Source organism: Mytilus trossulus, chromosome 10, assembly GCF_036588685.1.
Source record: "Mytilus trossulus isolate FHL-02 chromosome 10, PNRI_Mtr1.1.1.hap1, whole genome shotgun sequence".
NCBI classification, from domain to species: Eukaryota; Metazoa; Mollusca; class Bivalvia; order Mytilida; family Mytilidae; genus Mytilus; species Mytilus trossulus.
Window position 1 is genome coordinate 57,757,318 of NC_086382.1, and position 23,931 is coordinate 57,781,248.

The following is a 23,931-nucleotide window of genomic DNA, read 5'->3' on the forward strand; positions in this document are numbered from 1 at the left end:
AATTAGAATGTTGGTTTTACGATTTGAATAGTTTTACACATGTAATTTTTGGGGCCTTTCATAGCTAACGGTTTAATGTGAGCCAAGACTCTATAGTGAAGACTGTACTATGTCCTAATATGGTTTACTTTTACAAATTGTGACTTGGACTCATACCACATCTTCTTATATCTATTCAAAAGGTAACAGTCTGCATTAAACAACTCATCCCACCAACACAAATAATTCTGACTCTGAGCCAATCAGTTTTTGCTCTCTCATGCCACATGCTTATCTAGAAGAAGCAGCAATCCCCAATTTTAAGTTGTTTGACACAGCAGTGGATTCAACCAAGTATATCATGTACTCCATGCTAGCATGCTGCTATTTGACAACCAAGGTGGTTCAGACAAAAAGGATTGATCTCCTGATCTCCTTGTAATTGGCTTCAATATATATGATTTTTGAAGAAAAAAAAATCAAGAATAAGCAACAATAAATCATCATACCCTGCTTGCACAATCTCTTCTATCTTCAGTAAACCTTAAAATCTTTGCAAAGTAACCCTTATTTGAATATATTAAACAGTTCACCTAATATCAACATTTGTAATAAATTTCAAGCTGATATGACCACAAACTACTTTGAAACAAAAGTATGAACAGACACACAAACTAGAAAGCATAATGCCCTATTATACAAGACAAAATATGAGGAGTGTTCCAAAAGAAATCAAAATACTTTACAAAACATCAAGTCAAACATCCTGACAAAAAATATTGAAATTAAGAAATACAACTTGCATACTATAGAAGTAAGCCCACGTATGTAATTACTTGGCTTTCTTTCTTTCTTTTCCTTTTTGTTTAATGTGTTTTAATTTGTAACTATGCTGATTTCCCCCTTGATACCTCATCTTAGATTATTATTCTTAGGGATATACCTGCCAATTTGAAGGTATACCTATGAAAGACCAGTCCTTTACAAAAGTAGTACTAGTTAGATAAACATAGATTCTGACATGTCTAAGCTTTCAGTTTGGTGTAAGCCAAGGCTCTGTGTTGAACACCTTACTTTGACCTAAAATGGTTTTCTTTTATAAATTATAACTTGGATGGAGAGTTGTCTCAAAGGCACTCATACCACATCTTCTTATATCTATTGACTGACAAAACTCTTACTTCTGAATCTTTGGATCTGTATTACCATCCACCTCTTCTACATTCTCTCTATGACCACCTTGTACAATGTCTGCCATCTGTTGGATCTACAATATACCACACATGTGTCATTTTATATGTTTAGTAACATATGTGTTTATATATATAAAAATCAATAATTAATAGATATTTAAAAATAATAAATGTACATTACAATTGAATTTGAAGAAATTTTAATCCAAATTAATGTTTTTTCTTGACAAATATGTTTAAAATTGTTTAAAATTGAAGATCAAATGAGAAAAAAAATAAATACAATAAAGCTTGGGAAATGCTGGAAAAATTAAGCTACATCAAATTCTACAGTAAATTTACAACACCTAAAATTCAATCAGTCATATACAGAAGACAGTCGAGAGGAAGTCAGTGCATGTTCAAAAACTTTGATGGATCTATGTACTTTAAAATTTGATACAAGATAATGCCTCAGGGATTCTTGTTTAGGAATACATGTTAATACACATGTTTAATGTGTTTTCATTCCCAAGCATGCATCAACTGTCAATTTATAAAAATAATACTGGTACAGATTGCCATGATCAGCAATCATAGCTAATATATTACAATATGTTGAGAATTTAAAGACATTCTATAGATCTCTAAATTCTGTTTAGATTAAAAGTCTCTAACTGAAAGTGATTTTGTGATACAATTTCTATTTCCTTGAAGCAATGGCAATACTATTTCCTTAAAGCAATGACAACATAAATGTGTTTTCCATTAAAACCAACATAGACTTCTATCCTAAGCATAAAGCAAGAAAGTTCTGTCTTTTTTCAATACACTTAAAATATTTAATAAAATGTTGAATTTCAAAACATTTTCTAAATAAATTGTAACCACTTACTCCCAAATCAAATGACTTACTGAAATTGTATAATAAAGCCAACAAAATGTTTCTATATTCCCCACTTAAAGATATAATAACCACTTGTACCGATGACTCTGGCCTTGATAAGATAAGAACCATTCACTTTACAATGGTACTACATATAATTGTGTATAATTTAAGTGTAGGTTTGTATATATGTATAGTAAAACCAAGCATGCAGTTATCACAAGCCAACAAAATCATGCTAATTACACAAGCTAAATATGTGTACAAAAGTATATGAGAGGGTATGTTTAATAGTGATTATATTTTTCAGTAACTATTTATTAGATATAATTCAGGTAAATTAAATGCATTTTTAACTTTCCGGGACACTTATTGTTTTAATATATAGCAATGCATCTACATTGATAGTCTATTTGCAGACTATTTTTTAAAGGCAAATAAAACTTCCTAAAAATTTAAAATAAATTGTAATGTCTGTTAAATATTACATATCACTAAAGATTACTACACTATTTTTATTGCAGCGAACAGTAAGATGGTGTAACTAAAAGAAAAGACTGCAAACAAAAATCAAAACTAGCTCACTAAAACTTGGAATTGACAATCACAATAGATTTGTGTAAATATAAAAAAGACTTAATCTAACGAATTTTATTAGCAATTAGCACTTTTAAACTGCACCAACACACAAATCAATGTCTTTTATCTATTGCAGAACGCTAACAAATACAAATTTGATCATAAATTTATCAAGTTATTCAATAAAGCAGAAAAAAAGTAACAAATTCAAAATGAAAATAAGAATTTTCTTTAAAAGAACACTTAAAACATTGATTTGTGATGATATGAGTGTAACCAATATGCTCCAAAATGTGCTTTGGGTACACAAAAGTTATAATACATGTACATGACATTGAAAGGTATTCTATTAATTAACTATAAATCATCTTTCAAAACACTTGTTCAGTCCATTTATTTTTCGCAACTTAAATTAAACACATTTATGGGGACCCTTTGAAAAGTCGCTGTACATATACTCCACTAAAAAGGAGAATTTTAGTAAGTTTTGTGTACCCTGTGTTTATCCAATTATGTGATATATCAAACATTAGTACCTACACACAATATATACACACTAGCTATAAGTATTGAACTGAGTATGCATTTTTTTCTTACATTTTCTGTTTTTCCAGAAAGGTTGCCATGGGCGTCTGCTGTTTCCGACTGTTTTAGTTGCTGTTTCAATGTGGAGTTTTCCAAACAGAGTCTATCAATATTATCTTCCAACATGTGAACTTTCTCTTCATTTTTACGCAACTGAAGTTTTAACTCGTCTTCAATTTTATCCTTTTCTTGAACATGCTCTTTTATTTGAGTTATAGTCTGCTCAGCTTCTTGCAGTGAAGTGACAAATGCCATTTTTGATGCCTCTGTCACTTCCAGGATGCTCTGTTTGCCATACAACTCTTGCATTAAGTCAGTGATTTTAGCTTCCTTTTCTTGTAACTTTTGAGCATTTGAAGCATTGAATTCTTCAATAGTATTCATAATTTTATCCTGATCCTCTGATTGTTTATCGTACATCTCTTGCATTTTTTTCATTTCTTCAATCCTTTTCATCAGATCATTCTGTATATTATTTAGACTTTCTGTAAGAGATTTTATTTGTTCATCCTTTGTCTCTATCTGTCCTTCCATTTCATTCACTTTTTCAATATTTTCTCGTTTTGATTGTTCAATAGATATAATATAACTATCTTTGTCTTGAATAATTTGTTTTGATTTTTCACATTCAGATTCAGAAGATGACAATCTTTCCCGCAAGTTTGTTATAGCAATTTCTGCTTCTTCTAGTTTCAGACTAAAAGATTTTTTACAGTCTTCTAAAGCATTTAAAGTACGTTCAAGTTGTTCACATTCATTTTGATACAGCTGTTGAAGATCCTGCATTTCACTTCCTTGCCTGGACAGGTTGTCCTTTAATCTTGCCAACTGACTTTCAAGTTGGTGCATTTGATTGTCTTTTTCAGTAATTTGTCCTTGATCTGGGACTACTAACAATTTTTGTTTCAGATCAACCAAACTTTGTTCTTTTTCCTCCAATTTCAATTCATAATTGTTTACAATCATTTCCATAGTTTTGGTGTTTTCCTTTTCTTGCTGTATTAAGCTCTGAGCTTTTTCTAGTTCTTTTTCAAGCTCTGTAACTTTCTCTTCACTTTTACTATACTTCGAAAGCAAATCTAATTGAGATTGTTTTAAATTCGAAAGTTCTAACTTAATTTTTGTCATTAAGTTATTGATATCTTCATTTTGAAGAACATCCATCTCATGTTCAGATACTCCAAGATCATCAGTAAGCATTTGTACAAATTCCTGCTTCGTTTGTGTAACACTTGAGTTTAGTTGTTCTTGGAGGTAGCTAACAGTGTTGCTTAGCTGGGCAATTTCTTCACACTTTGCTTCTTTCTCTGTTACCATTTGTTGCAAATCTGATTCTTTCTTCGACAACATATCTTGGAAATCATCGATAGCTTCAGTCATGGTTTTGATTTTTGAATCTTTTGATTTCAATGCTTTTTCAGTTTCTTTAACTAGATTTTCTTTCTCTGATTTCAATGTTTTCCACATATCTTTATATAATTCTTCATTATGACGTAACAAATTTGTATCATTGTTGAGTTCTTCAAACTCTCTTTCTGACTCATCAGCAATGTGTTGTAGGTGCTCACATTTTCTTTCCATCTCAGTATTACTCATTGCATATGAAGAATTCAATCCCTCTAATTCTTCGATTCTTGATTGCATAGAAGCAATCTGATCATGGTCCCAAACACCTTGCGAAGCATTTTCTGTTTTTAGAGATAAAATTTCTTGAGTTTTATCTTCAATAGTTTTACATAGCTCCATTTTCTCCTCTTTCAATGAATCTAAATTATTTTGAAATATCTCTATATCTTTTTCAAAAGTTTCCCTTAAAGAAAACAGTTCATTTTCCTTACTACTAAAATCAGTTTGTAATTTTTCTATTGTTTGTTTCATTTCATTCACATGGAGGTTTTTAGCATCAAGTTTCTGTTTCATGTTGTCAAGTTCACTTTTCATGTCCAGAACTTCTCTTTCTGGGACTACAAGTTCATTCTGTGGACCTTCACTCCCAGATTTTAGTGGCAACTCCTGTTGTTTTTCATCACTTTCTATAGAAACTACATCTGTTTCAATGGATGCATCGTGTATCATTTCTGCTTGTGAATTAGATATTTTTCCTTCATCAACAATGAGACTTTCTGGCGAAGTTTCAGTATTTTCCATTGAACTTGGCTCTAACATTTCCTCTATTATGGGAAGCACATCTGAAGCTCCAACTACTGACACATTTCCTCCAAGATTATTTATATGACCTTGAAGTTTATCTATTTCCTGTCTATACCATATCTCATATGAATTCCATGTATTCTGTAAACCTGTTATTTCCTCATTCTTATATCTTTCTATCTCCACTTTTTGATTTTCAAGCTCGGTCTTGTACCACTGTTCCCATGCTAACATGTTACTAGATAAGTTTTCAATTTCTTCAGATTTTGCAATGTTTTCAACTTCATATTTAGAAACTTTTTCTTGAAGTTCTTTGATTCGTGTAACATATTCCTGACAAAGTCTAATAGATTCATCTAACTCTTTTGATTTTGAAAGCTGACCTTCCTTTAAAGATTCATTTTCTGATTTTAGAATGAGAATTTCATCCTCTAGTCCAGACACATGAGAAGATTCACTGCTTTGAGATTCGGTTTCTGACATCAGTTTATTTAACTTTGTATCTTTTGCTTTACAAAGTGTTTTCAGTTTTTTTATCTGTCCATTCATTGCCTCTTTCTCTTTGCTAAATTTTTCTCTTTCACTTTTCATTTCTAACTGAAGATTTTCCAAGTCTATCGAAAGACTGTTAGCATTGTCAGTTGCTGTTGGTAGCTCTACAGACTGTAAGGGTTCTGAAGCTTCTTGTTTTTGGAAAGTTTCCTGAACAACTGTCTCTTGTACCATTTCTTGCCTCTGGTATTGCTCTGAGACCATTTTCTCTTCATGTATTGCATGCTGTTTTTGATTTTCATGAAATAACTGTTCAAATTTCTCCTTCCAAGTCAAAGCATCCTCTAGTTCTTGTGACAGCATCCCTACTTCTTGGTCACTATATTCTAACTTCTCCATCAGATGTTGTACTCTCTCATTCAACACTACAACATCCATCTCTTTATCAGCGATTAAATTCTCCTGTTGAGATAAAATGTCCTCCATTTTAGCCACCTTGGCTGCTTTCCCTTTGCTGACTTTCTTTAACTTTGCTATTTCTAAATTCAAATGTTCTTTTTCCACAAGGACATTTTGTAATTCTACTTTCACTTTATCTACACTGCCATCACCGTCTGATACCTGTCGACGAACAGAAGCTACACTTTGTTCAATCTTTTCCTTTTCAATCATCAGTTCTTTCTTCTCACTTTCCAATTTCACAATATGTTCATGATTTACATCTAAATTTTTCTTAAATTCTTCAATTTGATAATCCTTTTCATTTATGTTTCTTTGCAACTGATCGATATTTGCTTGTAAGTGATAACACTTTTCCTCCAGATCCTGGAAATGGGCCACTGACTCATTCAGTTCATCTCTTAAGGTCTCTTCTTCACTATATAAGTCATCAAGTCGACCATTTAACTCATTTATTTGTTCCTTGAGAATGACAACCTCAGTATCCTTTTCAACAAGAACTTTTTCTTGGACAACAACAACTTCTTCAAACTTTTTAGCTTTTATATCCCTACTTTTACCTAGCTTTTGAAGTTTACCAATTTCATTTACAAATTTTTCTCTTTCTTCCTCCACCTCCTGAAAGTTTTTGTTCATTTCACTAATGTATTCTTCATCTTCCTTTAATTTTGCCTCAAGTTTTTTAATTCTCACATCTTTTCCTTTTACAAGAGCTGACAATTTTTTATTTTCAGCAATCAATTTATCTCGTATTGAAATGGCTTGTTGTAGTTCATTGTTTATTTCTGAAATACCAGTCTCCCGCTCTCCTATAACATTTGTGAGTGTCTCTTTGTCATATTCAAAGTTTTGAAATGCTTCTTCATACTGTTGTTTAGAAGCAAGCATTGAGTCTTTTTCTTCACTAACTCGTTGAAGCTCTGTTTGACTTTCATCTAATCTGTCAGTAAAATCTTGTTTGACTTTATCTAATTCGCCTTCTAACCAATAACATCTGTCTTTGAGTTCAAAGTTTTCACCCCTCATGATCTCTAAATCTTTTCTGGTCAATTCATCTTCATATAAAACATCATCCATCCTGTGCTCTAAGTTTTTAATTCTCTCTTTTGACATGAAAATTTCAGCATCTTTGTCAGCAATGAGTTTTTCTTGTTCCGAGACAACTTCCTCAAATTTCTTGTTCTTAACTTCTTTACCCTTGTAGAGTTTTTGCATTTTCTGTAATTCAGCATTTATTTCATCTTTTTCAGAGAAATTTATTTTCAGTTGTTTTTCTAGTTCTTCATGCCTAAATTTTGCTTCGTCAAGTTCATAGTTTAATTTTTCAATTGCTGATTCTTTTACTGACAACTGATCTTCACATTCCTGTGTAAAATTTATCAGTTTTTCATCTTTTCCTTTACATATTTGTTGCAATTTTGAAATTTCATTCTCCAAATTTTCTTTTTCATGCAACATAAATTTTTCTTTGTCAACCAAGTCCAAGAGTTCATTTTCCATATCTATTGCTATTTGTTCCTTATCCTGAACAGTCCTTTGCAATGATTCGACATACTGTTCTAAGTATAAGATTTGATCTTCATGTGCACCTTTAACTTGGTCATGTTCGATTCTGCTATCACTTTGTGCTGACAGTACCTCCTCTTCTAGCTGCTGACATTTCATTTCAAGATGTCTATAGTCTATTTCATATTGATCATATTTTTGTTGAAGTTGATTATAATCCGCTTCTGATTTAGTCATTTCAGAATGCAAAAACTCCTCATCATAGTTGACATCTTTCAGTTTACTTTCTAGTTGTATTATATTTTCTTTGAACACAATAATATCCGCCTCTTTTGTGGCAAGTAACTTTTCTTGCTCGTTGACAACATCCTGAAATTTCTTTACTTTGGCTTCCCTTCCTTTGTACAGTTTTTGTAATTTGTTTAGTTCTGTTTTAATTTCTTTATTTTCATTTACACTTTTGTCTTTTTCCGACCTTAAGTTGTTTATTTCAGATGTCAACAGTTCATTCTCTTTGAGCAGACTATCATTGAGAACAGTCTGCTCTTGTGAAGAACCCTCAAGTCTCCCCTGTAATTCCGAAACAGTCTGTTCTAGTTTAGATTTTTGAGATTTCATTTCTTCCACATTTGCTGTCACTTCAGACAATCTGATTTTAAGTTCTGATATTTCCTGTTCTTTAGATAATTTAAAAGCACCAGATTCCTCAACAGCTCGAGATAATTTCACATCTTTTCCTTTGTTTACCTTCTCTAACTTCTTAATGTCAGTTTCCAGTTGTTCTTTCTGTGAAATGAATTTATATTAGAGCATACTCAGCATATAAACAAAAAGGTAAATACTGACCTACTGTTAAGTTCAGAAATTCATGCATGCATTTATTAATGTACAAATCCTTGACTTTTGGCTAACTTGAGAAATCTTGTTAATGCAATTGCAAAAAAATGTGTAAAATTATTTTTGTGCTAAACAATACTGTCACATTTTTAGTGTTCATAAACACATACTATACTTAAAATTTAGAAATAATATTTTGGGAGGTTTTCAGAAAGAAAATGTCAAATTACTTAAACAATACTTTAAATTTTCAAAGTATTGCAATTTTATTTTTGTAATCATAATTCGATTTTGCATTTTTTGCTAGTGGTCAAGGATTTCTAATAATAAATGCACACATTAATTCTTTACTTACAATAGTCCAGTACATTGCAAAATATATAAATCAAATAATTCTTACAATAACTTATACAGTTGCCTTCATTAAATAATTTCATAATTTCTATTTATATGAAAATTGAAAGATATGTAACTTTTTCATTTTCAAGAAATATTTCCTACACACAAGGTTCAAAATTCAAAAAAAAAAATTTCGATAAATTTAGGATTGTTTTACTATAGGTGAATCAGAAACAGTATTGATAAATATTTTTAAAGAAATAAAAAATATTCAAAAGTAAAAAAATCCTGTTATTTTATCATATTTCTCAAAATTTAACATTCAAAGGATTTTAGGTATAGAAAAAGAGTTGAAGCTGTGTGAAACTCAATTCTGCATATAGTAACTTAATATTTTTAGAAATTTGATAACAAGGTAGATTTAATAGAAATATTTTACAGGTTACTGATAGAAAGAAAAGTGCTGACTGAAGAATAAAGATTTGATAATTCAGTTAATACTTAATTTACACTAAAAATTGAATTATGATAAATTATTAGGCAAACAACATAACTAATTTGAGACACTGAGGTGATATTTAGGCATTCTATACTTTGTAAATGAGAAATATCTGCCAATGCTGAGAAACATCATGGAATATCATTTTGCTATCCATTTCTATCTTAAATGACTGAGTGATTCTCTCCCATTCCTGGCATTGTGGTTTAATGAACCAACTTTAACAAAATAACTTAACTACACCTGTATTCTAATTTTCAAAAAATTCATAACATTTTATTTTTTGATGCTTCGGATGTCTTCTTAATAAGGGTGGAGGAGGGTTGAATAAAATTCTAAACTGCACCAATCATAAACTGAATGAAAATAGCCATAACCAAACTTAAATAAACCTTTACCAAATCACACAGGATAAAAATATTGAATAACAAAAAAAAAAGATAATTTTTTATAAATGTAAAACAATTAAGTGTACTTTTTTTTCTACCATTTAGAAAAAAGACTTTAAACCATTTTTATAAATAAAATATTGATCAAGATAAACTGAATACTCAAAATAAAAATAATCTCTTATTTTATCTATATTTCTGATTAATTATGCTCCCTTAATCATACAATATTCATTTTTTCTCTCTTTTTTTCCCATCTGTGTGTTTATATGAAATGGGAAAAAAAATAATAAAAGTATCTACTATTGGACCTACTGTTTTCGAAAAGAACATGGGTTTGGCTACTCATTTCAAAATAATTAAATTTTATTATTGGCTGAAATTTTGAGAAACAATAAAAACTTTGTTAGGATTGTGAAAAGCTTAGCACGGGAATACATGTACATGTCACCTAACCAGAAAACATCTGGGCTCTTGAACAGAACCGTCTTTCCTCTTACTCTTAAATGTCTTAACTTAAAGTAAAAGCAGCAAATAATAAAATTAAATCTTTAGTTTGAACACGACTTGATATAATCCATATGACAGATATTGGTGTGTCACCAAAAATCACAAGACCACTAAAGTTATGAAAACAAAATGAAGAAAGAAATTTTCCTGAGAGAAAGGGAATGTTATGCTCATGAAAAAAGAAATGATTTTAAAAGAATATACTGGGTGTTAAGTTGTTAACATGAAAATCACCTTTATGGTCAACAATTTATAAGACTCCTTTTGACTTATGAGTTCAGTCTCCAAATGAGTGAAAGTGAGGTCTTTCTCTTCCAATGCTCTATCATTCTCTTCATCCTTGGTGGAAATCAGCTGTTCCAGGTCTCTACATTTAGTTCTCCAAGCATCAGTATCTTGTTCCCTTTCAACTGTTTTCTCCAGTGTTTCTGTCAGTTCAGATATATTTTGCTCTTTTTCTAACATATTTGTATGAGCCTCTTCACATTCCTGAGATAGCTGATCAAAATCTGTTTGAAGAAGGCTGAGTTTGTCTTTGCATGACTTTAATTCTTCTTCCTTTTGTTGTAATTCATCTTTAACATGAGTAAAATCTTCATTCAATGTTTGAATTTTCTCCTTCAAATCTGCCAGCAACTGAGTCACCTGTTTATTCTGTGATGACAATAATTCATTATCTTCCATAATTCTGGACACATTTTCAGTTTTATTGGTCAATCCTTCCTGGGTAGATAATAGCTCTAATCTGAGACCATCCCTTTCTTTTGAAACAGAGGACACCTGTTCAGACAGCAAATGATTATTTTTCGATGCAGATTTAATCTCTGCTTTCATTTTGTGTATCATATCTTCTTTTTCATTCACCTTTAAATTGAAAGACTCTATGTCAATTAGCAGCATATCAACAGTCTGCTTCAAATTGTATTTTTCGACTTCTGTTGATTTATTTTCTTCAATCATAACTTCTTTTAAATCTCTTATTTCTTTCAGTTCACATTCAAGTGTTGCTATTTCTTCACAATTCTTATGCTGGACATTTGACAACTCTTCTGATTTGAGTGAAAGTTGTTGTTCTAGGCTCCTAACTTTTGATTCCAAATTTTCCATGGTAACTGCCAAATGAGATAGTTCAGTTTCTTTCTGGCTAAGTTGATCTTGTAAGTAACACACTTTTTCCTCTTTTTCTGATACACGTGTTGACATTGCTGTCGTATTGACATTGTGTTCATCCTTAACCAATGCTAGCTCTTCTTCTATCTTATCTTTTTCTTGTGCGACTGCTGACAGATTTTCATTCTTGATTAAAAGTTCATCTTTCAAGTTTGAAATGGCTAACATAAAGTCCTCATTTTCCTTTTTGGCATTTAACAACTGGTCTGTTTGTATATTTAGCTGACCTGTCAGATTAGAAATAGATCCCTCTAAATCCTCCTTTTCTTGGGAAAGGGAAAGTAAATTCTCTTCTTTAATAATAAGTTGATTTTGTAAATCTGCTATTGTTACCTGAATAGCTTCATATTTAGTTTTTACACATGACAAATATTTTGCCTGACACAGATTTTCATGTTTCAATTTCATGACAGTGTCCCCTTTAATTGATTCACTTTCTCTTGTAGTCTCTAGTTCTGTGGATAATATGTCAAACTTGACCTTTGTGTTATGTAACTCTTCTGCAATTGCTTGTTTTTCATCATCCAATTTTGCAATGTCATCTTTTAAAGCACATACCGTGGACATAAAGTCTTCAATTTCGTTTTGTTGCTTAGATGCTTCTTCACTCTTCTTTTCAAAATCTTCTTTCAAATCAGACAAGTTAGACATTAGTTGTTCTTTCTGATCAATTAATTCTGTAAACTGTGTGTCTCTTTCAACCAATTGCTTCGTAGCAGTTTCATTATTTTGAGTAATGGAGGACAGCATGTTTGTTTTGTGAGTCAGCTTCTCCTCAAGGTCATTTATATGTTTAGCTTTACTGACTACATCTTCCTTCAAAATATCAAGTGAAGATAAAAGTTCCACATTTTCTTGTTGGAAATTTGAAATTTTCTTCTTGTCATCTTTTGCAAATTTCATTAACTGTGAAATCTGATCATTTCTACACATTGAATCTTGTTTCTCCTTTTCAATCTCTGCAGACAATACTTCAACTACACTAGACAATTCCTCCTGTTCAGATTCCAAGGAAGATTTGATCTCTTTTAGTGAGTACAGCTCATCTGTTGTTTTAGTTAGTTCATTCCTTGCCTCAGATAGATTGCAAATCAAGGTCTCTTTTTCCTTTGCTAAATCATTTAGTGTGGTCTCATATTGCTTAACTTTCTCTTCAAGGCTATCAACTGTACATTCAATAGTTGCCTTTTCCTGATATTGGTTTTCTATCTCCTCTGACTTTTTAGCATTTTCTGCTTTTAAACTGGCCAGCACATTATCTTTCTCTTTCAACATTTTGTTATTTTCATCTTTCATTATTTTCATGTTAAATTTAAGTATTCCAACCTGATCAAATGTGCTTGTCACAATGTCAGATTTTGTTTCCAATTCACTGGATAAAACTTGTATCACTGTTTCCAGTTCTTTAACATTCTGTTCTAAAATAAGTTTCTCCTGTGAGAGGTTTACATTTGATGACGATTCTGACTCAAGTTTAGAGATAAGCTCATGAATCTCCTCTGATAATTTAGACTTTGACAATGCCTCAGCTTCCAGTTGTGGGATCATCTGTTCATTCTCTTTTAATAGTGTCAATTTAAATGAAGACTCAGTTTCAAGTTCTATTTTTAACTCATCTTTCTCTTTTGACAATGAAGATTTTTCATCTGTAGTTGTCATTAATTCTTCTTTCAAAGTAGACAAAACAGCTGTCATTTCATCTTTTTCATGCTGAATATCAGATTTTTTTTGTGTGATATCTGATAGCTCTTCCTTTGCAACTGAAAGGGATAGATTTAAATCATCTTTTTCCTTAACAAGTTCTGAAGTTTTTTCGTCCAGCAAACATATTTGTTCAGTTAAAGAATTAATCTTGCCTGTCAGAATTTGTACTTCCCCAATTGATGCATCAAGTTGGTTTGATCTTGTTGTTAGTTCCTCCCTCAAAGATGAAATATCCAAAATGAGATTATCCCGTTCTTGTGTGAGTGAAACAAGAATCTCATCTTTCTTTGAATCATTGTCCATCATACTAACTAACTTTGCCTCCAAATGTTCTTTCTCTTTAACAAGAACAGACATTTCCTCAGCTTTCATTTCCATTTCAGACTTGAGAGATGATACTGTCGTTACAAGGCTATTTCCTTCCTTCCTCAATGTTTCAACTTCTACCACTTTTTCTGACACAAATCCTTCTTTTTCATTAACAAGTGCTGCCAGATCTTCACACTTCCTATTTAATTCCTCTTCCAAACCAGTTGATCTTGTCATTAAAAGGTTGTTTTCTTCTTTCAAACTAGTAAGAGATTCTTTTAGACTAGTAATTGTGGATGCTAATTCATCTTTTTCTTTTTTAATGGATATCAAATTCTGAGAGTTGTCTTCCTTGTCTTTCTCAAGATTTGCAATAGAAGACAACAAATTGTTTTTCTCCTCTGACATAAATGCTAAGTCTTTTGTAAGGTTAGAAATATCAACTAATGACTTCTCATTTTCTATTTTCAAGAATGAAATTTCTTCATTTTTTTCAGCTAGTTTTCCTTTTAATCCTTTTATGTCATTTGTCAATTTGCAAACTTTCTCCTTATTTACAGATTTCTGTTTGGATATCAAATCTTCTTTTGATGATAGACTTTGTTTAGTTAATTCATTCTCATTAGATAACACAAATAAACTTGTTGACATTTGTTCAAGATCATGTTCCAGTTTAAATTTTAAATCTGTTTGTAAATTTACGTCTTCTTTAAGGGATTCCATATTTGATAAAAGACAATCTTTTTCAGCTGAAATTGAATCAATTTGTTCAAGTTTGTTTGCTAATTCAATTTTGAGTTCTGACACATTTGTTTGCACACCATCTGTCTGTTGCATCAGCAATGACATTTTTTCTGTAGCTTTTTCAAGCTCACATTTCAAATTGGTCTCAGAAGATATCAATTGATCTTTTTCTTCAGTCAAAGCAGCTACAGTCAACATTAGTCCATCTTTTTCTTTTTGCAAAGAAACAAATTCAGTTTTAATAGTTTCATTACGCTCTTTAAATTTTGATGCTGTTAACATTATTTGTTCTTTTTCTTCCAATAATTTATTTCGGTCTGTATTTTTCAATTCTAAATTTGTCATCAAAGTTTCATTTTGTTCGGTGATGATATCTACATCTGTGGATTTAATTTGCAATTCATCTTTGATTTCTACAATTGTGGCCTTCAAATTTTCCTGATCATGTGTCAAGTCAGCTATAGTTATATTTCTTGTTGACAATTCGTCTTTAACATTGGAGAGATCAGATAATAACCCATCATTTTCTTTCATTAAGCTGCTTATGTTGTCTGCTTTACCTAATATCTCATCTTGAAGACTTGATATTTGAATCAGCAGGTGCTCTTTCTCATTTTGAGTTTTAGTCAGTTTTACTTTGTGTCTCATCAGCTCAGATTTCAGTTTTACAGATGTGTCTTCTTTTGCAGCAACATTCTGCACTGCTGTGTCTAATTCACTAGACAATATATTAACAGATGACAAAAGCTTTTCCACTTCTTTTTCTACAACCTGCTTCTCATCAGCTAACTGTAATTTCAGAGTTAACAAAAGTTCCTCATTTTTGGTCACTGCATTAGTTAGTTCTTTTGATTTATTAGACAATTCTTCCTTCAAACTAGACACAGTTAACATTAGGTCATCTCTCTCATGTGAAGCTGTTTCAATGTTTTCTTTTAGACTGGAAACAAGAGATGACATATCACATTTATCTTGTGTCAATGTGGCCAGTTCTTCCTTTAAACCTGTCACAGCTGAAACAAGATGCTCCTTTTCTTGTGATATTGTGGCTTCTTTTTCAGATTTAATGGACAACTCTTCTTTAAGACAAGAAATAGTTGACACCAGACCATCTCTTTCTTGTGTCAAAGTTTCCAGTTCTTCATTAAGACTTGAAACAGTTGACATCAGATTGTCTTTGTCTTTAGTAAAAGTGGCAAGTTCTTCCTTGAGAAAGGAAATAGTTGACTCCCCACCATCTTTGCTCTCTGTCAAAGTGGCAATTTCCTCTGACTTGACATTCAACTCTTCTTTCAGAAGGCAATTTGTGGCTAACAGGCCATCTTTTTCTTGTGTCAGTGTGACAATGTCTTCTGATTTGTTGGTCAGTTCTTCTTTCAGACTAGAAACAGTCGAAACCAGACCATCTTTTTCTTGTGTCAGTGTGACAATATCTTCTGACTTGTTGGTCAGTTTTTCCTTCAGACTAGAAACAGTTGAAACCAGACCATCTTTTTCTTGTGTCAGTGTGACAATGTCTTCTGACTTGTTGGACAGTTCTTCTTTCAGACTAGAAACAGTTGAAACCAGACCATCTTTTTCTTGTGTCAGTGTGACAATATCTTCTGACTTGTTGGTCAGTTTTTCCTTCAGACTAGAAACAGTTGAAACCAGACCATCTTTTTCTTGTGTCAGTGTGACAATATCTTCTGATTTGTTGGTCAGTTCTTCCTTCAGACTGGTAACAGTTGACACCAGACCATCTTTCTCTTGTGTCAGTATGACAAAACCTTCTGACTTGGTGGTCAGTTCTTCCTTCAAGCTAGAAACAGTTGCCACTAGACCATCTCTTTCTTGTGTCAGTGTGACCATACCTTCTGATGTGCTTGACAGTCCTTCCTTCAGATTAGAAACAGTTGACACGAGACAATCTTTTTCTTGTGTCAGTGTGATATTGTCATCTAGTTTGCTGGCAAGTTCTTCTTTAAGAATTGAAAGAGTTGACAATAAGCCATCTTTTTCTTGTGTCAATGTGAGAATGTCTTCTGACTTTGTGGTCAGTTTTGCCTTGTGCCTTATCAGCTCAGATTTCAGTTTCACAGAAGTGTCTTCTTTTGCAGCGACATTCTGCACTACTGTGTCTAACTCACTAGACAATATATTAACAGATGACAAAAGCTTTTCCATTTCTTTTTCTACAACCTGCTTCTCATCAGCTAACTGTAATTTCAGAGTCAACAAAAGTTCCTCATTTTTGGTCACTGCATTAGTTAGTTCATTTGATTTATTAGACAATTCTTCCTTCAAACTGGACACAGTTGACATTAGGTCATCTCTCTTCTGTGTAGCTGTTTCAATGTTTTCTTTTAGACTGGAAACAAGAGATACCATATCACATTTCTCTTGTGTCGATGTAGCCAGCTCTTCTTTCAAACCTGTCACAGCTGAAACAAGATGCTCCTTTTCTTTTGATATTGTGGCTTCTTTTTCAGATGTAATTGACAACTCTTCTTTAAGACAAGAAATAGTCGACACTAACCCATCATTCTCTTGTGTTGATATGATAAGTTCTTCTGACTTTAATGCCAGTTCCTCATTAACATCAGAAACAGCTAATTTCAGACCATTTTTTTCTTGTGTCAATGTAACTATCTCTTTTGATTTGATTGTCAGTTCTTCATTTAGATTAGAAACAGTTGACACCATATCATCTTTGTCTTGTGTCAATGTTGCAAGTTCTTTCTTAAGAATGGAAATAACTGACTCTACACCATCTTTGCTATCTGCTAATGAGGTGATCTCTTCTAACTTAATAGCCAACTCTTCTTTCAGAATAGAAACTGTGGCCATCAGGCCATCTTTTTCTTGCATCACTGTAGCTAGCCCTTCTGCCTTGCTGGATAGTTCTTCATTAAGACTAGAAACTGTAAACTTTAATGTATCTTTTTCTTTTGTCAATGTGATAATTTCATCTTGTCTGTTTGACAGTTCTTCCCTTAGACTTGAAACTGTGGACACTAGACCATCCTTCTCTTGAGTTACTACAGCAATGTCTTCTGTCTTAGTACTCAGTTCCTCCTGAAGATTAGATGCAGTTAATGCTATCTGATCTTTCTCTTTTTTGGCTGTCATTAATTCTTCTATCTTGTTAGCCAGTTCCTCCTGAAGGTTAGATGCAGTTAATGCTAGCTGATCTTTCTCTTGTTTGGCTGTCATTAATTCTTCTATCTTGTTAGCCAGTTCCTCCTTTACACTGGAAACATTTAGTATAAGGCCGTCTTTTTCTTGATTCATGACTGTTCGTTCTTCTTCAAGACTAGAAACAGTTGTTAACAGGCTATTATTTTGTTGTGTCAATGTGTTGATATCTTCTGATTTGTTAGTTAGTTCTTCTTTCTGGTTAGAAACAGTTAATACCATTTTCTCTTTGTCTTGTTCTGATGCTGCCAATTCTTTCTTGAGAACGGAGATAACTGACTCTACATCATCTTTGCTATCTGCCAATGAGGTGATCTCTTCCAACTTGATAGCCAACTCTTCTTTCAAATCAGATACTGTGGACGTCAAACCATCTTTTTCTTGCTCCAGAGTTGTTATCTCTTCTGACTTGTTGAATAGCCCTTCCTTAAGAGCTGAAACAGTAGATATGAGCCCATCACTTTCAGTTTTCAGTGTGACAATATCATCTGCATTGTTAGACAGTTTATCTTTGAGAGTACAAACATTTAACATCAGATGATCATTCTCTTGTGTCACTGCCATTAATTCATCTATCTTTTTAGCAAGTTCTTCCTTAACACTAGAAATAGTTAATAACAAGCCATCCTTTTCCTGTGAAAACATTGCCAGTTCCTCTTTAAGACTAGAAACAGTTGACATAAGACCATCTTTTTCTTGTGTCAGTGTGACAATGTCTTCTGATTTGTTGGTCAGTTCTTCCTTCAAGCTAGAAACAGTTGACATCAGACCATCTCTTTCCTGTGTCAGTGTGACATTATCTTCTGATTTGTTGGTCAGTTCTTCCTTCAAGCTAGAAACAGTTGACATCAGACCATCTCTTTTTTGTGTCAGTGTGACATTATCTTCTGATTTGTTGGTCAATTCTTCCTTCAAGCTAGAAACAGTTGACATCAGACCATCTCTTTCTTGTGTCAGTGTGACATTATCTTCTGATTTGCTTGACAGTTCTTCCTTAAGACTAGAAACAGTTGACACCAAATCGTCTTTTTCTTGTGTCAGTATGACAAAATCTTCTGACTTGGTGGTCAGTTCTTCCTTCAAGCTATAAACAGTTGACATGATACCATCTCTTTCTTGTGTCAGTGTGACATTGTCATCTAATTTGGTGGCAATTTCTTCTTTGAGACTAGAAACAATTGACACCAGACCATCTTTTTCTTGTGTCAATGTGAGAATGTCTTCTGACTTGGTGGTCAGTTTTGCTTTGTGTCTTATCAGTTCAGATTTCAGTTTCACAGAAGTGTCTTCTTTCGCAGCAACATTTTGCACTGCTGTGTCTAATTCACTAGACAATATATTAACAGATGACAAAAGCTTTTCCATTTCTTTTTCAACTTCCTGCTTCTCATCAGCTAACTGTGATTTTAGAATCAAAAAATGTTCCTCATGTTTGGTCAGTGCATTGGTTAGGTCATTTGATTTATTGGACAGTTCTTCCTTCAAACTGGACACAGTTGATATTAGGTCATCTCTCTCATGTGTAGCTGTTTCAATGTTTTCTTTTAGACTGGAAACAAGAGATACCATATCACAATTCTCTTTTGTCAATAGAGCCAGTTCTTCCTTTAACCTTGTAACAACTGAAACAAGATGATCATTTTCTTGTGTAAATGTGGATTCTTTTTCCGATTTAATGGATAACTCTTCTTTAAGACAAGAAACAGTTGACACCAGACCATCTCTTTCTTGTGTCAAAGTTGTCAGTTCTTCATTAAGACTTGAAACAGTTGACGTCAGATTGTCTTTGTCTTTAGTCAATGATCCAAGTTCTTCCTTGAGAACAGAAATAGTTGACTCCCCACAATCTTTGCTCTCTGTCAAAGTGGCAATTTCCTTTGACTTGACAATCAACCTTTCTTTCAGAAGGGAATTTGTGGCTAACAGGCCATCTTTCTCTTGTGACAGTGTGACAATGTCTTCTGACTTGTTGGACAGTTCTTCTTTCAGACTAGAAACAGTTGAAACCAGACCATCTTTTTCTTGTGTCAGTGTGACAATATCTTCTGACTTGTTGGTCAGTTTTTCCTTCAGACTAGAAACAGTTGAAACCAGACCATCTTTTTCTTGTGTCAGTGTGACAATGTCTTCTGACTTGTTGGACAGTTCTTCTTTCAGACTAGAAACAGTTGAAACCAGACCATCTTTTTCTTGTGTCAGTGTGACAATATCTTCTGACTTGTTGGTCAGTTTTTCCTTCAGACTAGAAACAGTTGAAACCAGACCATCTTTTTCTTGTGTCAGTGTGACAATGTTTTCTGATTTGTTGGTCAGTTCTTCCTTCAGACTAGAAATAGTTGACACCAAACCGTCTTTTTCTTGAGATAGTATGACAATGTCTTCTGATTTGTTGGTCAGTTCTTCTTTCAGACTAGAAACAGTTGAAACCAGACCATCTTTTTCTTGTGTCAGTGTGACAACGTCTTCAGATTTGGTGGTCAGTTCTTCCTTCAGACTAGAAACATTTAATTTGAGGCCATCTTTTTCTTTTTCCAAAGTAGCCACTTCTTCTACAAGTCTAGAGATAGATGACAATTGACCATCTATTCCTTGGGTCATTAAAGCTAAATCTTCTACCTTTTTAGTCAGTTCTTCCTTGAGACTAGAAACAGTTGACACCAGACCATCTTTTTCTTGGATCATAACAGCCATTTCTTCAGATTTGTTGCGCAGTTCTTCATTATGACTAGAAACAAGACCATTTGTTTCCTGTGTCAAAGATGTCAGTTCTTCCTTTAAACTAGAAACAGTTGACACTAGACCGTCTTTTTCTTGTGTCAGTAAGACAATATCTTCTGATTTACTGGTCAGTTCTTCCTTCAGACTAGAAACAGTTGACACTAGACCATCTTTTTCTTTTATCATTACAGCCATTTCTTCAGATTTGTTGCTAAGTTCTTTATTAAGACTAGAAACAAGACCATCTTTTTCTTGTGTTAGTGTGATAATGTCTTCTGATTTGTTGGTCAGTTCTTCCTTGAGACTGGTAACAGTTGAAACCAGACCATCTTTTTCTTGTGTCAAAGATGTCAGTTCTTTCTCCAGACCATCTTTTTCTTGTGTCAGGTTGACAATGTCATCTGATTTGTTGGTCAGTTCTTCCTTCAGACTAGAAACAGTTGACAACAAACCATCTTTTTCTTGATTCAAAGTTGATAGTTCTTCATTTAGACTTGAAACTGTTGACAGTAGGCCATCTTTACCTTGTGATATTGCTTCAAGATTACTTTTTAAAGTTGATATATTTTTCTCTGTCATCTGAACATCCTCTAATAACTTTTTATTCAACATTTCTGCTTGTTTACTTAATTTTTGTTCATGCTCATACTTTTCAGTCATTGTTGCAAGTTCATGTTTAGCTTGTTCATGCTCACTATAAAGAGAATCAAATTTGGCAGTTAAAGTCTCTACTTGTGATTCCAAGTCTGATGCATGCTGGGCAAAGGTCATTTTATTTTCAGCCAATTGAGTTTGTAATTTGTGAATATCACTCATGCATATCTTGTTTTGTTTATTGATGCATGCTGTGAGAGACTTGTACTCAGTATCATGCATAATAAAATGATTTTCTGAATCAGCGAGAGTTTGAGACAGGGTATCTATCTGTATTCTTCTATCGTCACATAAAAGTTTAAATTCACTGACCTGCTTCTGTAGATTTGCATTCTCTGTTTCTAAGGTTTCAAACTTTGAAGAAAATCTTTGCTGCTCGTTTTGTAACTGTTGCTCTAATTCTTCAACCTTTTCATCTTTCAATCTAAGTTCATTTTGTAATTCTCCAATGGAATGTTCTAAAGTGTTTTGCTCTTTTTGCAATGTTTTTACTTTTAACTCATAATCTTGTTCCTCAGATCCATGTTTTTGTCTGAGTGCATCTGTCTCTGTCTCTTTAAATTTGATTTCATTCTGTAAAGCTTCAACTGATTGTTCTATATTTTTAATTTCACAATTTTTCTTGTCTTCAAGTTCTTTAAGTTGCAATATGAATTCTTCCTTCTGATTCTTACATTTATCCTTCCACTCCTTCACTAGACTTTCCTGTGACTTTTCACTACTTTGGATGTCACTGATAAGTTCCTTTGATTCCTTCAAATCATTGTGTAGTGTCTCTATATCCTTTTCTTTTGCATTCAGTGCCTCATCTAATTTATTTTTTTCATTTTGAATTTGTTTTATGTGTTCATCTTTTTCATTAACATCCTTGGTTACTTTGTCCATTTCAGTTTTAAGTTTGTTTAACATTTCAGTTTTAGCAAATATTTCTTCCTCGATTCTTGATTTATCTAGTTCTAAAGCTTCTAGGCTTGTAAAATTTTCTTCCAGTTTGAGTTGAAGAGCAGATTTTTCCTCTAACATTTTATCATTAGTTTGTTTTAAAGATTCTAAATTGGAATTGAGTTTTTCAGTTTCAATTTTCACACTTTGAATTACATTTTGTTGTTCATCAACTTGAAACTGTAATGTTTTAACTTCATCATCTTTGTCATTTAATTTTTTATCAAATTCACTTGTTAAATTTAATTTAGCTTTTTCTGATTCATTGATTTTTTCGTTTAAATTTTTAATTTCATTGTTTGTGTCAGCTAATCTTTCATCTTTCTCGTTGATCACTTTTTGAAGGGAGACAACTCTATCCTCTGCATTGGATGAAAGGGACATAATGGTAGCCTCCTTTTCACTACAAAGTTTGTTTACTTGTTCAATCTGTAAGTCCAGCTGTGACTTTTCATAAGATAATTCTGATAATTGATTTTTTAGTTCAGAAAGTTCACTTTGGTATTGTTTAGATTTTTCAGTCACCTCTTCCATTCTCTCATTTAGTTGCTCTTCCGTTAATTTTGCCTGCTTATAGTAAGATTGTAATAAGTCGTCACTATGTTTAAGATCGTCGAATTTTTCATTTAAATTATCATAATTGGTCTGAAGTTGATCTTTCTCACTTTTAACTGTTTCCATGACTACTTGTAATTCTTGGAACTGCTGTTTAAATCTATTTTGTTCGTCACTTGACTTTTCTTTAGTCTCATTATGAGTTTCCTCTAATTTCATTAATTCATCCTTTACTTTTTCCAGCTTGTTACTCTCAGAATTAAGTTCCTCTGTTTTACATTTTAATTCCTCTTTAAGATCTGCAATAACTTTTTCAAACTGATTTATTTCAGAATTAAGTCCTTCAGATTTAGCACAAACCTCCTCATGTTGTATCTGTAAGTTGCTCTTTTCATTAGAAATCTGATTAATAGCTTCATCTTTAGCTTTTATTTCTTGGTTTAAAGTTTCAATTTCTTGTACATTCATGTCAAATTCTGAATTTCTTTCTATCAACTGATTCTTTACTTCATCTATTTCAATTTTACATTCCTTTAGATCTTCTTCATACTTTTTATTACTACTTTCTAAACTATTAGTCAAAGTTTTCAATTTTTCAGTCTCTTCTGACAGAATTTCTTTTTCTTTTTCTAATACCTCAATTTTATCTTTTAAACTTTGAACCTCATTGTCATTTTCATTGGATTGTTCAGTTACTTGATTAAGATTTTCAAGAGATGAAGATAATTTAACATTCAAAATTTCAATATCATTTTGCAAATTTTTGTTATCAGTTTCAAGTTTACTATATTCTTTTTCTTTTCTTATGAAATCTTGATTCTTTTCTTCCAACGATGTTTCATATTCACTAATTTTTTGCTCAAGCTGTGTTGAATTATTATAAGCTTCCTGGAGTGCTTTCTTGTGATCCTTTTCCAGTTGTTCAATAAACTCCTGTTGTTCCACCTAAAACACAAATTTCTACTATTTACAAGCAGTTAGTATGGCTACACACGTGCAGTATATAAAATAAATATTTAAGAAGTGAAGCATGCTGGGTAATTACTAGCATTGAATCATTTGTCTCTTTAGTATGCACAACCATGATGGTCTATCACATATCACTGCAAACAAGACTAACAAGATGACCTCTTCCAAATAAAAACCAAGTTCTAATACTTGTATAGTAAATTTCATTTGTGGTTGATGAGTTTTAAGTAACTGTTAATATAAATAAGTGACCAACATTTAAAAGAAATAAAACAAGGGTTTGCAGCATAAGAATTTTTGTTTTTGAAAGCTTAGTCCTTTAAAAATTAATAAGAAATGAGCAACCATGAAAACAATTTCTACCATATAAATTAAAAAACTTTTTTGTCTAAAATTTAAAAAAAACAAACTTTAAATTATACACCATTAAAATATTGATGACTTTGGTTTAATTTATGAGAAATTGTGATAATTAAAAATTATAAAAAAGGGCTATGTTCATGATGTTAATTATGTTAGATTAGAGTTCATGAAGTATGAGATGATACCTATTAAACATAGGTTAAGGCATTCTAACATCCATATATATGGGCAAGAACTTATGTC

At 32.3% G+C, this 23,931-nt stretch overlaps 1 protein-coding gene across 3 annotated transcripts in view; it reads right to left on the minus strand.

The window, feature by feature from the left end:
- Positions 1 to 23,931, minus strand: part of LOC134688241 (golgin subfamily B member 1-like) — a 49,979-nt gene that overhangs the window by 17,140 nt on the left and 8,908 nt on the right. Inside the window, exons 1-3 of one of the 3 annotated variants that reach the window (XM_063548742.1) lie at positions 10,618 to 11,363; positions 3,214 to 8,595; positions 1,161 to 1,246 (exon numbers count right to left, since the gene is read on the minus strand). In XM_063548742.1, the coding sequence (XP_063404812.1) occupies positions 1,161 to 1,246; positions 3,214 to 8,595; positions 10,618 to 11,343 (6,194 nt within the window). In that variant the 5' untranslated portion in view covers positions 11,344 to 11,363. Of the gene's footprint in view, positions 1 to 1,160; positions 1,247 to 3,213; positions 8,596 to 10,617; positions 11,364 to 21,171; positions 23,302 to 23,931 lie in introns of those variants that run through there. The other 2 variants (XM_063548741.1, XM_063548743.1) reach the window with 2 other exon arrangements.